We start from the raw sequence: 11,371 nt of genomic DNA, 5'->3' as shown, positions 1-11,371 counted from the left end.
TGGTGAGAAGAAGAGGGAACGGTGGCTGTATGACAGTGGTGTTTAATGCAAATGTCAATATGTGACTTTTTGAAAGGTCTCAGCATAACTGTGCACGCACGTGTAGGTGTTTCTCATTGTCCCAGCAGTTTGCAGGGGTGAAATAAAATCATTAATATCTCTTGGATCGTGGTTTCAAATTGTTTTATTAATATCAAGACGGAACTCCTCAAGTGCGTCTCATTGATTGATCTACTTGCTTAAGGGTTTTTAGCTTCCAGCCGAGGTTCTCCCTAGGACACTTTTTTATTCTTATCCATTTATTCATTCACCGTTCTCAATCATTTATGTATATCATCTTGTACCCAAACACTCATTTGTATGGTTCTTTCATGTATTTCTACTGTGTATATATAAAACCTTCAGGGGTTTCCCAAATGGGCAAACCAAAGAATACATTCTGAATACGGTTCACTTTTAACCTCCTTTCCTACAAGTGCATTTATCAAGAGGTACAAATTGTCAAAATTTTAGATAGGAGAAAACGTATCATGAATTTCCACACAGCCTGTGATTTAAAAAAAATATATATGTATTTTTAAACGTGCTGCACAACCTTGCGTGGTGGGTTAAACACATCCCGAGTTTGAGAACTACCCCAGTCCTTAGACGACATATGTCAAGTTAAAATTTTACCCGTCATGTAGTACTAAATTTCAAAGCCAGATGGAGCCACGTTACATGTATGTTACTCTCCTTTTTCAGCATAGCATACAGCACCTGAATAAATGCGGGCCCTTTTGCTACCTTGACCCTGAATGAGACTCTTTAGCAGGAAAGCGAGTCTCATTCAGCTTCACATTATGTTGTCTGCCGTGAAGTTTTTGAGACTTGCACATTTATAAAGACACTTTCAACTAGCTGTGAATCATGCCTGCAGTCATCTAAAGCTAATTATTTTGTGAGAGCTTACAAAGAATAATCATAACGCTGTGATGAATAAACTGGTAGCATTTGTGGAATAGGAGACAGTAAACTGGCTTATAAAGTATTTCTGCAAACAAGGAAGAATTGACAAAAAAAAAAAAAAAAAAAAAAGATTAGCCACCATTAATTTCATGCATTATTTGAAATTTTAAATGTTCGGTTTTCTGCATGAGCTCGTGATAACGGCCTGTCCGTGATTAATTAGTAGAAGGCATCACAAAGGGGTTATTGGCTATTCCATATTGGTCACGATGCTCATAATCCTTAATAGATTATGCAGTCGAAATCAGTTTTACTGCAATGACTTGCGTTTATAGATGCACATTGTTTTTTAAACATTTTGTGGTCACATTGTCTCATTTTGTTGTTTCCAAATGAGGAAAAAGTGCTTACATTTCCTTCAAAAGAATCAACATGCGGAGAAGAGCGGCTCTCCGGGACAGCAGGTTTTCTTCCATCTATGCAGATAGATTACTACCAATCATTAGTTGATTTTTTTTATTATACTACTAGGGTTGTAGCATGGAACAAAATTTTAACGAGCTCCACATTACAGAACTGTGACCAGCTTCGTATTTAATATACCACAATCTAATCTCTAATCTATTATGTTGTACATCCATAATTAGTTCTCTCTCTCTCTTTGCATGTGTTCATCTTGTTTTTCCCTCTTGCTTCTCTGCACTGATTATTGAAAAAGCATGTATTAACCCTTTACTGCATGGTGTTGCCATATGGCAACAATGAATTTATCTCAAATTTTTGGATCGGCAATAATACAAAACTACTATTTTCCTATGTAACTGGAAAAACACGGCCTTAACTGTAACATTAAAACAAAAAAAAAAAGGCATGTCACATGACCAGCAAGTGCTGTTTGCACTTCCTTTTCTGCAATCACATGGCATGGTGAAGGTCATCATCAAATCATCATACCTCACAGCAACTCCTAAACATATTTCAACCGTGTGTTGTCATAAAAACGCAAGCATTTATATCATAAATATGTCTACTAAATTAAATCAAAAAGTAGCAGCAAAGTATCCTGTGAGAGCTAAAAACATTAAAGGTACATTAGATAAAATTATTTCTTTCTTTTTCCAAGAATAGGTCTCTAACAGTTAGGTGGGTTAGACATTCGAATGATTCCCACCCATGTTCACAAAGCTCCACCGCCAGGAACTTCAGTGGCCCGTAGAGTAAAGTGTCTGTAAAATGACTGACAGGAGACACAAACAAGTATTCCAGACCAGAAGTCAGCTTTCCAGATGGGTTTCCTCAGCGCCTCGATACACTTTTGCTAAGGCCACGGCTTAATGCATTATTTATGTCAGACCCTATCTCACCGAACAGGCTATGCAGCTACTAGTCCAGGCTCTTGTCATATCAAAACTGGACTACTGCATTGCACTACTCTCGAGCCTCCCAGCCAGCTCCATCAAACCCCTTCAGATGATTCAGAATGCAGCAGCACGCCTCGTCTTCAACCAGCCCAAAAGAACCCATGTCACACCCCTTTACATCTCCCTCCACTGGCTTCCTGTAGCCGCCCGTATCAAATTCAAGACCTTGATGCTCACGTACGAGACCTTGTCTGGAACAACACCCTCCTCCCTCAACTCTCTACTGAAGGCTTACCTTCCCTCACACAATCTGTGATCGTTTAGTAGTGCCTACTCACTGTGGCTCAAGGTCCCTTTCCAGAACCTTCACACTAACCGTCCCTCAGTGGCGGAATGAACTTCCAACCTCAATCCGTACCGCAGAATGTGTCACTATCTTCAAAAAACAGCTGAAGACCCACCTCTTCCGTGAGCACGTAACTAACCCCCAAAACGATAACCCCCAAATAATAATAAAAAAAAAACAACAACTTAATCTGTCTCTTACACCTCTACTCTGTGCACTTTACTTGTCTAGAACTCAATTACAAGATCTTGTATGGTAGCACTACTTGAATTGTTCTGTCGATATATCGCTTTGCTTGTATTTCCTCATTTGTAAGTCGCTTTGGATAAAAGCGTCTGCTTAATGAATAAACGTGAACGCAAACGTTATGTACTTATTTTAATCTTGTTCTACATATGTAGGGGACATAGTTTCATAGCAGTTAGCACGCTTGCCTCACACCTCCGGAGTTGGGGGTGCGATTCCTGCCTCCGCTGTGTGCACCGAGTCTGCATGTTTTCCCCATGACTCAGGGGTTTCTTCCGGGTCCTCTGGTTCCCTCCCACAAGTCCAAAGACATTTAGGCTGTCTTTTGTCGTAGGCGGATTGGCGTCTCTACATTGTCCGTTGTGTGTGAGCGTGTGTTTAATTATGCGCTGCGATAGGCTGGGAGAGTCCTTGTGCCCCGAGTACCCTGGGATAGGCTCCAGGCTCTCTGCGACCCTGTGTAGGATAAAAGGTACAAAAAATGTATGCATGGATGTTCTACATATCTTCCTGGTTATTTATTTATTTATTTATTTATTTTACAAATAAGGAATACTAAAAAAAATTAACTATTGCACTTTTTATGTATCGGGGTTAGCTTAAACTAAGCACATCTGCTGATTGGGTAGTACTGAAATGCAGTTTTTACACATAGTAGACTCCCTTCTAACTACATTTTGAGTAGGTCATTGTTTCCATATTGAAACTGACAACTGCAGATGCTGCATGGGAGATAAAAATAAAACCATGTCCTCATCGCTAATTACAGCCATATAGACTATTCTTAATGAATTTCATCTGGGAAGTGAGGCAAATGAACTTCGTAAATACGTTACTACAGAGAGGAAATCTGCTTATTAGCGTACAATTGTTTATTTTTGGCAACTGCATGAAACAGCTGCACGTTTGTACCTTTCGTCCCAATCCAATTTTAGCACCTATTTTAGAAAGATTTGCCGTTGCTGACCCGATCTGAAGTACCCTGATAATTCACTAAATGCAAAACGGAGGGTTTTTTGCTTTCTTTCCAACAACATAATTCTTTATCCATAACGCAGACCCTGGTGTTTGACCCAAGCTTAGAAATACCGTTCAATGAAAAATTCGCTGTGTGCGATCGAGAGGTCGATCAGTCCAAACTCGCGCTGAATGATTTTGGTGATACAAATGTTTTAACGATATTTCTGAACCAGGCATATTATTTCCAAGACATGATCTATGAGAGTGAAAGAATGCGTTTAGATTTTCCTTCTCAATTCATATGGATTTATTTATTTAAACAAGTGTTCACCATTGCCATAATTGTACACAAGCTGAAGATGTCTTATTATGTTCATGTTTGATTGATTTCCCCACTAACTATGTTTGCCATCAGCAGCGGCATATCCAATATCGGCATCAACGTTACAGCCAGTTCTGTACCGTAGTGGGTGGATGTGAGAGATGTTGTGATGAATTATTACAATGTTTAGGCAAAACAACTCTCTGGGGTTCATTTAGCTGTGCATTTCATGTTGCGAGTCTGATTGGAGAAAACAAACTCGTCTTCGTCTGATCATTCTGAAAAGATAGGGAGTATACGTAGCCTACTCTCGCCAATGCGTGATAGCTCTAGGTCACATAAGGTTGTGCTCTAACGAGTTGGCACTGACCCACAGAGTCGGTCTCATTCTCACACTAAAGCCAGGAAAGGTCTGGTGTCAGTTCACACCCTGCAGGTACACACACAGGGGAGTGAGAGTAGGAAAATGGCCATGCGAAACCGACATCCAACACTCTGAATGGAAGGGGAAATAGAAAAAGGAGCAAGGTTCAGAAATAGATTCGGGAGAACAGGCTAGGAGAGGTTGGTAAAGTGGATAAACGGCGACAGAGGGAGCGGGTAAATAGCCACGTCCAGCAGGATGCTGAAAGAACGAGACGCGGCGTGTGGGAGGACACGGAAGGTCACCTGGAATGAATGAGAGTGTCCTTTACAGCATGTAAAGCACTATCCGCATAGCTATCAACACTCCAATTAACACCTCCAACTCCCTGCAGATGTCCTCCAACGTGTCAAGGTTCACTCCTCTTTCTAAAAGAAGCCGAGGCATCCAGCAAATAGTGGGGGGAAGAAAAGTGGAACGTTTTTTGACATACCTTCTATTTTCACTCGCCTCCGCGCTCACCGAGGAAGCCGACAAGCATTCAGCAGACGGGTCTTAATGGCTACTAATGGCCTGACTGCTCAGCCTCGACTCTTGTAAATTACCATGTCTACTTCCCGATCGGGTTTACAAAGAACCCGAAGGATATTTTCTACAGAAAAATACAGGGTTAATCTGCGGGCTACTATAGCCAGTGCAAGGTTCAGAGAGCGCGAGATAGATAGATTGATAGATAGATAGATAGATAGAGAGGGAAAGAGAGAGAGATAGCTTAGGAGCAGACTGGACAAAAAAAAAAAAAAAAAAAGGACAACTTGACTGGCTGAGGTGTTCTGAATTTCCCACACGGTCATACAATTTTCACCATCCACTTTATTAGGAACATCTGTACCATCTGCCAATCATGTGGCAGCAGCACAATGCATAAAATCATGCAGATATAGATCAAGAGCTTCAGTTAATCTTCACATCAAATATCAGGATGAAGAAAAAGTGTGATCTCGTTGACTTTAACCGTGGCATGGATGTTGGTGCCAGAGTACCGTGGCATTTCTGGTTTGAGTATTTTATAAACTGCCGATGTCCTGGGATTATCACACACAATGGCGACTAGAGTTTACACAGATTGGTGCGAAAAAAAAACAAAACGAAAAACATCGAGTGAGCGACGGTCCTGTGGGTGGAAACGCCTGGTTGATGAGCAGAAAAGCACCTCAGCATGCACAAAACATCACACCTTGAGGTGGATGAGATACAACAGCAGAAGTCCACATCAGCAGAAGACAAGAATCAGCCAAGAACAAGAATTTGACACTATCATAGGCACAGAGTCCACCAAACTGGACAGCTGACAATTAAGGCGGGAAAAAAAAAAAACAATCACCACCTGGTCTTGCAGCTCTAATTTAAACACGAGATCCAAAGATAATTACGGAATATGGATATTAAGAACATATACGGACTGATTAAACTATTCTTCGCTAAATAATGCTAATATTGTGTGAGGTAATAAACATTTAAACTTAAATCCCTCACCCTCTATCCTCTGAAAAAGTAACTTCCTGTTTATCTTGAAACAGAAAAGCCTAATACAATAGTAAAACCAGAATAAAACAATAGTCGCGTCTCCTAAGCACGCTGTACAATTAGCCGTGATTCATTTGCTTGCATTCTGACGCACAGCTTTTGTTTCGTTAGATGCTGCTAAGAGTCTGAACGGATGACGTAAACGCTGTCATCACGACGTTTCAATTATTGTACTGAAAATGGAAATCTACGACGCATACTCGAGCAATGCTTATTTTTGTCGTGTCGAAAACGTATCGCATGGGGACACCACCGTATCGTATTCAATTTGGATTTTGTGCATCGTTACACCTTTAGTGAACTAATGAGCTTTTGTAGGAAAGCGAGATATTCCTCAAGGCAAATTTCTACAACTTTGAATCAATACAATACATGTCTGATCGATAGATGTACATCCATCCATCCATCCATCCATCCATCTTCTATACCGCTTATCCTTCAGGATCGCGGGGAACCTGAAGCCTATCCCAGGGAGCATGGGGCACAAGGTGGGGTATAACCCGGACAGGGTGCCAGTCCATCACAGGGCACAATCACAGACACATCCACACACCCATTCATACACTACGGACACTTTGGACATGCTATTCAGCCAACCATGCATGTCTTTGGACTGGGGGAGGAAACCGGAGTACCCGGAGGAAACCCCCGCAGCACGGGGAGAACATGCAAACTCCGCACACACAGAGGGCAGCAGCGGGAATCGAACCCCCGACCCTGCACATACAGTGTTTGATATTTTCCGGCCTAGCTGTAACCCCACCACTTCGATCCTTGATCCTACCCAAAACAACACATAAACACTCCATGTGTCTATTAACCGCTGATTCACCTCCTGGGAAGCCTCAGGAAGTGCAAGCACCTTTTCTTTTTTCTTGATTTCAGTGTTCCACAAGCAATCTAAAGCAGCTAATACTTTGCTGACCCACCTGTGACCCACCTTCTGTGGCTCAGAAAAAAATCAACGGCAAACTCTTTTGTCTCATTGATATTCAGGACAGGGTGTGGCTACAGCTCCATTTAGTACGTATTCAGCCGGAGCAGAGGTGAACACGCTTTGCATAGGGAGAACGTTCATTCATCTCTGTGATCGGCAATGAAAAAAAAGTAACGTTTCCCACTGTGCATCTTGGAAAAAAAAAAAAAAAACCCCACAAAATCCTGATTCAAGTTCACAGCTGAGGCAAAATGCCAGATACCTGACCTGAATGTCAGAGTGCCTCAGATGTTCCACATGCACAATCCGCCTGCTAATGAGCTCCTGCTTTTTAATAACTCAGCTGTATTCTTTCCTTGCATCAATATCATGTTTTTTTTTTTTTTTTTTTAACAAACAAAACATTTGACACAATAAAGTAATGCAAGACTAAACCAAGAAAAGCACCTGCTGTGTCAGTATTTAATTAGACAAGAACATCTTAACGAGGAACTTGTTAGTTTACCTCAAGAACACTCAACATGTACAACTGAGTTGTAATATCTTGGTGGCTGAAAAAAGAAAAAAGAAAAAAAAAAAAAAGTTTCTTTTGCATTGTGGTGTGGTGTAAAAAGAAAAACGCAGCAGGAAACTGACACTCCTATACGATGTAACTATACACCACCAGGGTTGTACAGTGGTCTCATTAAAGACGTCCTGCGATGGGAGAATGACACAGCAGGTATACAACACACCTGTACCCTGATCTCTCAGAAAAGTCACTAGGATTAAGACCTCATAAGAAAAGCTATGACTATCCAATACACCTCCTCATTAGTTCTTATCCTTTGTACTCATGAGGTCATGTAGCTGCATCACCAAGCGCACAACCTCATTCTGAAAGCATCTCAAATGGCGCACGGATATGTTTGCGCTTCTCAGATCGAACGCTTGCGCTAAATGAAAGGGACTACTTACCACACAGTACCTCGCATCTCAACGGGAACAATACAAAATATCCGGTAGACTTATTGGGGCTTGGCGGTTAAGGCTCTGGGTTACTGATAGGAAGGTCAGGGGTTCAAGCCCCAGCACTGCCAAGCTGCCGTTGTTGGGCCCTTAAGCAAGGCCCTTAACCCTCTCTGCCCCAGGTGCACTGTATCATGGCTGACCCTGTGCTCTGACCCCAACCTCCTAACATGCTGGGATATGCGAAAGAAAAAAAAAAAAAAAAAGAAGAAGAATTTCACTGTGCTGTAATGTACGTGACTAATAAAGACTCATTATATTTGGTATCCACTTTGGTGCTCGGTCTTTCATAAAATTTTCATGAAACTGCTCTGGTACCATGCAGTGCCTCCAATTTCTCTCCACTACGCTATACACGTCAGACAGTCACTTTTCAGTGCAAAAACACGAACAGTTTTAGACATCGGGGTTAAATCATTTTACCAAAATTTCCCGCTAAACGTATGCAAACCGCCGTTTGAGAGGAAAAACGTGGCGATTTGCATCACAGAACACACACACACACACACACACACAAAAACACGACTTAGGACAACTTAATGTTCAAATTACAAACCTTTCATTATCTGTACCAAATGCTGATAACGTCCAGGCGATCTAATTTAACTTGGTCTAATAGAGAAATACTGCGCCTTAGTTGTATTCAGTGTGCCAACTGTGCTGTTGAAAAGCTTATTTAAACTACGATACTTGTGATTCACAGAAAACAAGACAACGCAAGTAAGGAAGAAATATAATTATCTATCTACGTAACTTTTTTTTTTTTTTTTTAAAAAAGGTTGGAAATGATTATTTATTAAAAATGTTTTTTTTTTTTTACTCAGCAAGGAAAAGAATGTCCAAAACGGAGCTCAACGATGACATGTTAATAGTCAGTATCGACAGACTAATCGGCAACGTTGAGGAACAGAAACTCCGAGGTGCTACCTTTATGTGACCCAAGTCTTCGTTTTTTTTTCTTTTTTTTCTTTTTTTTTTTTTTCTTTCCCCTTTTCCCTTGAGAAATTTCATTATATTCCCACTGTGTCAGACGTGTCCTCATGTTTCACAGCAGGTACGCAGCAGAGCAAAGTCACTGCTGCCTATGGACATTCCTGACACAGAGGTTAGACTTAATGACCAGAAGAGACGGACATATGGGGAGACATGAAGGCATGATCTGCCATGGCTCAGAGCTTCTGAACAGCGCGTTAATGAACAGCAGTGCCTTCGTTTGGCACAGCTCAGCTCATGTCTGCCGTGACAGCCAGCGCGCTTCGTTCTGCTGATGCCATGCATCTCCCACGCCCAAAAGTTTCTATAGCAGCCGAGACACTGACAATATCTGTCTCTAAAATAAAAAATAATAAAAAAAAAAGGTGCCAGAAAAAGCTAGGCGTCACAGCACATTCTTGTCCTTTCTGTTTTTGTCTATTTTCACCTTCTTTCTCTCTCATAAGGAACGGGCAAGATTTCAGGTTCTTGAGTGGCTTCAACTTTCTCCTGAACTTCTTGGTAGAGAATGGAAAAACACAGGATTTTATTAAACGCATTAGACGCACAAGAATGGCGAAGTAAAAATCACATGTCGGGCTAATTTACCACCAACATGTACGCACTTGGATTTATTTCAGGAGGTGTCTCCAAGATTCTTTAATAGTTTATTGTCAAAATCTACACAATGAAAGTTGTTTAAGCTGCCTTTGGGCAGAAATCCGCATTGGACAAATGCGATGATTCAGATGAAACTGGCCTGCTTGTGAGATGTCAAAATTAAAAAAAAATTTTTTAGAGAGAAAAACAGCACTGATGGCACTGAATAAAGACAAATCACCCAATCCGAGATAGTGCCCTTATCAGCTACACCACAAGACATGGAGCGTTGCCCTCCGACGACGCACCCACCAAAAGAGGAGCAGAAGATACGCCGTCGGATTATGCTAATCCAATAGGCATTCGACATGTTCCCCTTCCTCTCCTCTGGCATCGGATCTTTTCAAAGGAGAGCCATTCACATTCTTAATGGGATTACGAGAGAGCAATGGAATCGAGCATTACCAGGGCTCTTTTTTTGGTTAAAAAAAAAAAAAAAAGACCAACGAGGAGGTATCAGTGTGTGGCTTACTCGTTCGTTTCACCAGTTGTCATTTCTATCGATCTGGTAGGCCTGACAGTATTCAAAAAGGCTCACTTAATCTCCTTCAAATGACTTCAGCTGTAGGGAGAAGAGCAGGGGGAAAAAATCGAAGCACGAGGGTCAGCGAAGCAGTGGACAGTATCGACCAGCAATTTATATGCAATGGAACGTAGAATGGCTGTTATTTTTGTCAGAGTAAAATTGGGTTTGCTCATGTGTGGGTGTTAGTGTGTCATTAAGGGGCTCGCTGTTGCTCTCAGCTGCCTACTCACTATGATATAGTCCTCTGAAGAATGGCGTAATCCTCCTGGGCTAAGCAGAAAAAGGACGGAATGGTGGGAGGATGGATTGAGGAAACAGTGGATGGGATTCAAGAGCAGAGAGAGAGAGCACTATGGTTTCACCATGCTTTCTGTGGGAGAAGGTTGCTTGCGTACTTGTAGGTGGAGGATGCAACTTTGCAAACAAGGTTCTTTACATGAGTGAGTATTCCACTAGGCAACAGTGACAACACTCGAGAACGTGGCTTACCGACCACATAAATAGCATGCTATTAAAAAGTGAATTAAACAATGTCTTCAATAATGCGTGGATCTCAGCGCGGTCAGAAGATGATTGAGACTAAGATTCATTTTCCATAACAGTAGCTCCGAGAGCATTTCTGGCTGTAATTCAAATGATATCAACGTGAAGTTTCTATAGCAACAGCCCAAAAAGTCTAGTAATAATAATAAAAAAAAATGCATTACTTAAAAAAAAAAAAAAAAAAAAAAAACCATTGCTGTTTAACAAGGAAAAATACATCATTGTTGATGTGGTGAAGCTTTCTGTAAGGAGTCTCCAGTGTCAGCGCTTTGTAGCGGTCAGTTTTCTGCCACGGGAGAATCTTCAGGACAGAAGACTTCCCAGTTTCTTGCTATGATGACAAGTGGGAGGAGTTTTAGTTTTTTTGGTCTTAATTCATTTTTGACACAAATTCAATAGAGTTTTTTTTTTTTTTTTTTTTTAAAGAAACTTTAATAGAGTGTGAAAATAAAAGCGAGGCTGGTGAAGGAATAGCTGTTATAATGCAACTGTAATAATGCAAGAGAAACCAGGAAGTAAATGTTTCACAACATAAAGCATGACGCGTCATTCATTAATAAAATTAAAACGGTAATTGTCTGCAAACTTTTG

General features: G+C 41.1%; 1 protein-coding gene across 1 annotated transcript in view; it reads right to left on the bottom strand.

Annotated features, from left to right (window-relative positions):
• Positions 1-1,100: 1,100 nt before the first annotated feature.
• rab3gap1 (RAB3 GTPase activating protein subunit 1) overlaps positions 1,101-11,371 on the bottom strand; it is a 110,793-nt gene continuing 100,522 nt past the window's right edge. Inside the window, exon 24 of the mRNA XM_053626485.1 lies at positions 1,101-3,357. Coding sequence (XP_053482460.1) covers positions 3,280-3,357 — 78 coding nt within the window. The 3' untranslated portion in view covers positions 1,101-3,279. The remainder of the gene's footprint in view (positions 3,358-11,371) is intronic.

Source organism: Ictalurus furcatus, chromosome 6 (genome assembly GCF_023375685.1).
Source record: "Ictalurus furcatus strain D&B chromosome 6, Billie_1.0, whole genome shotgun sequence".
NCBI classification, from domain to species: Eukaryota; Metazoa; Chordata; class Actinopteri; order Siluriformes; family Ictaluridae; genus Ictalurus; species Ictalurus furcatus.
This window is presented reverse-complemented; position numbering and strand designations above follow the sequence as displayed.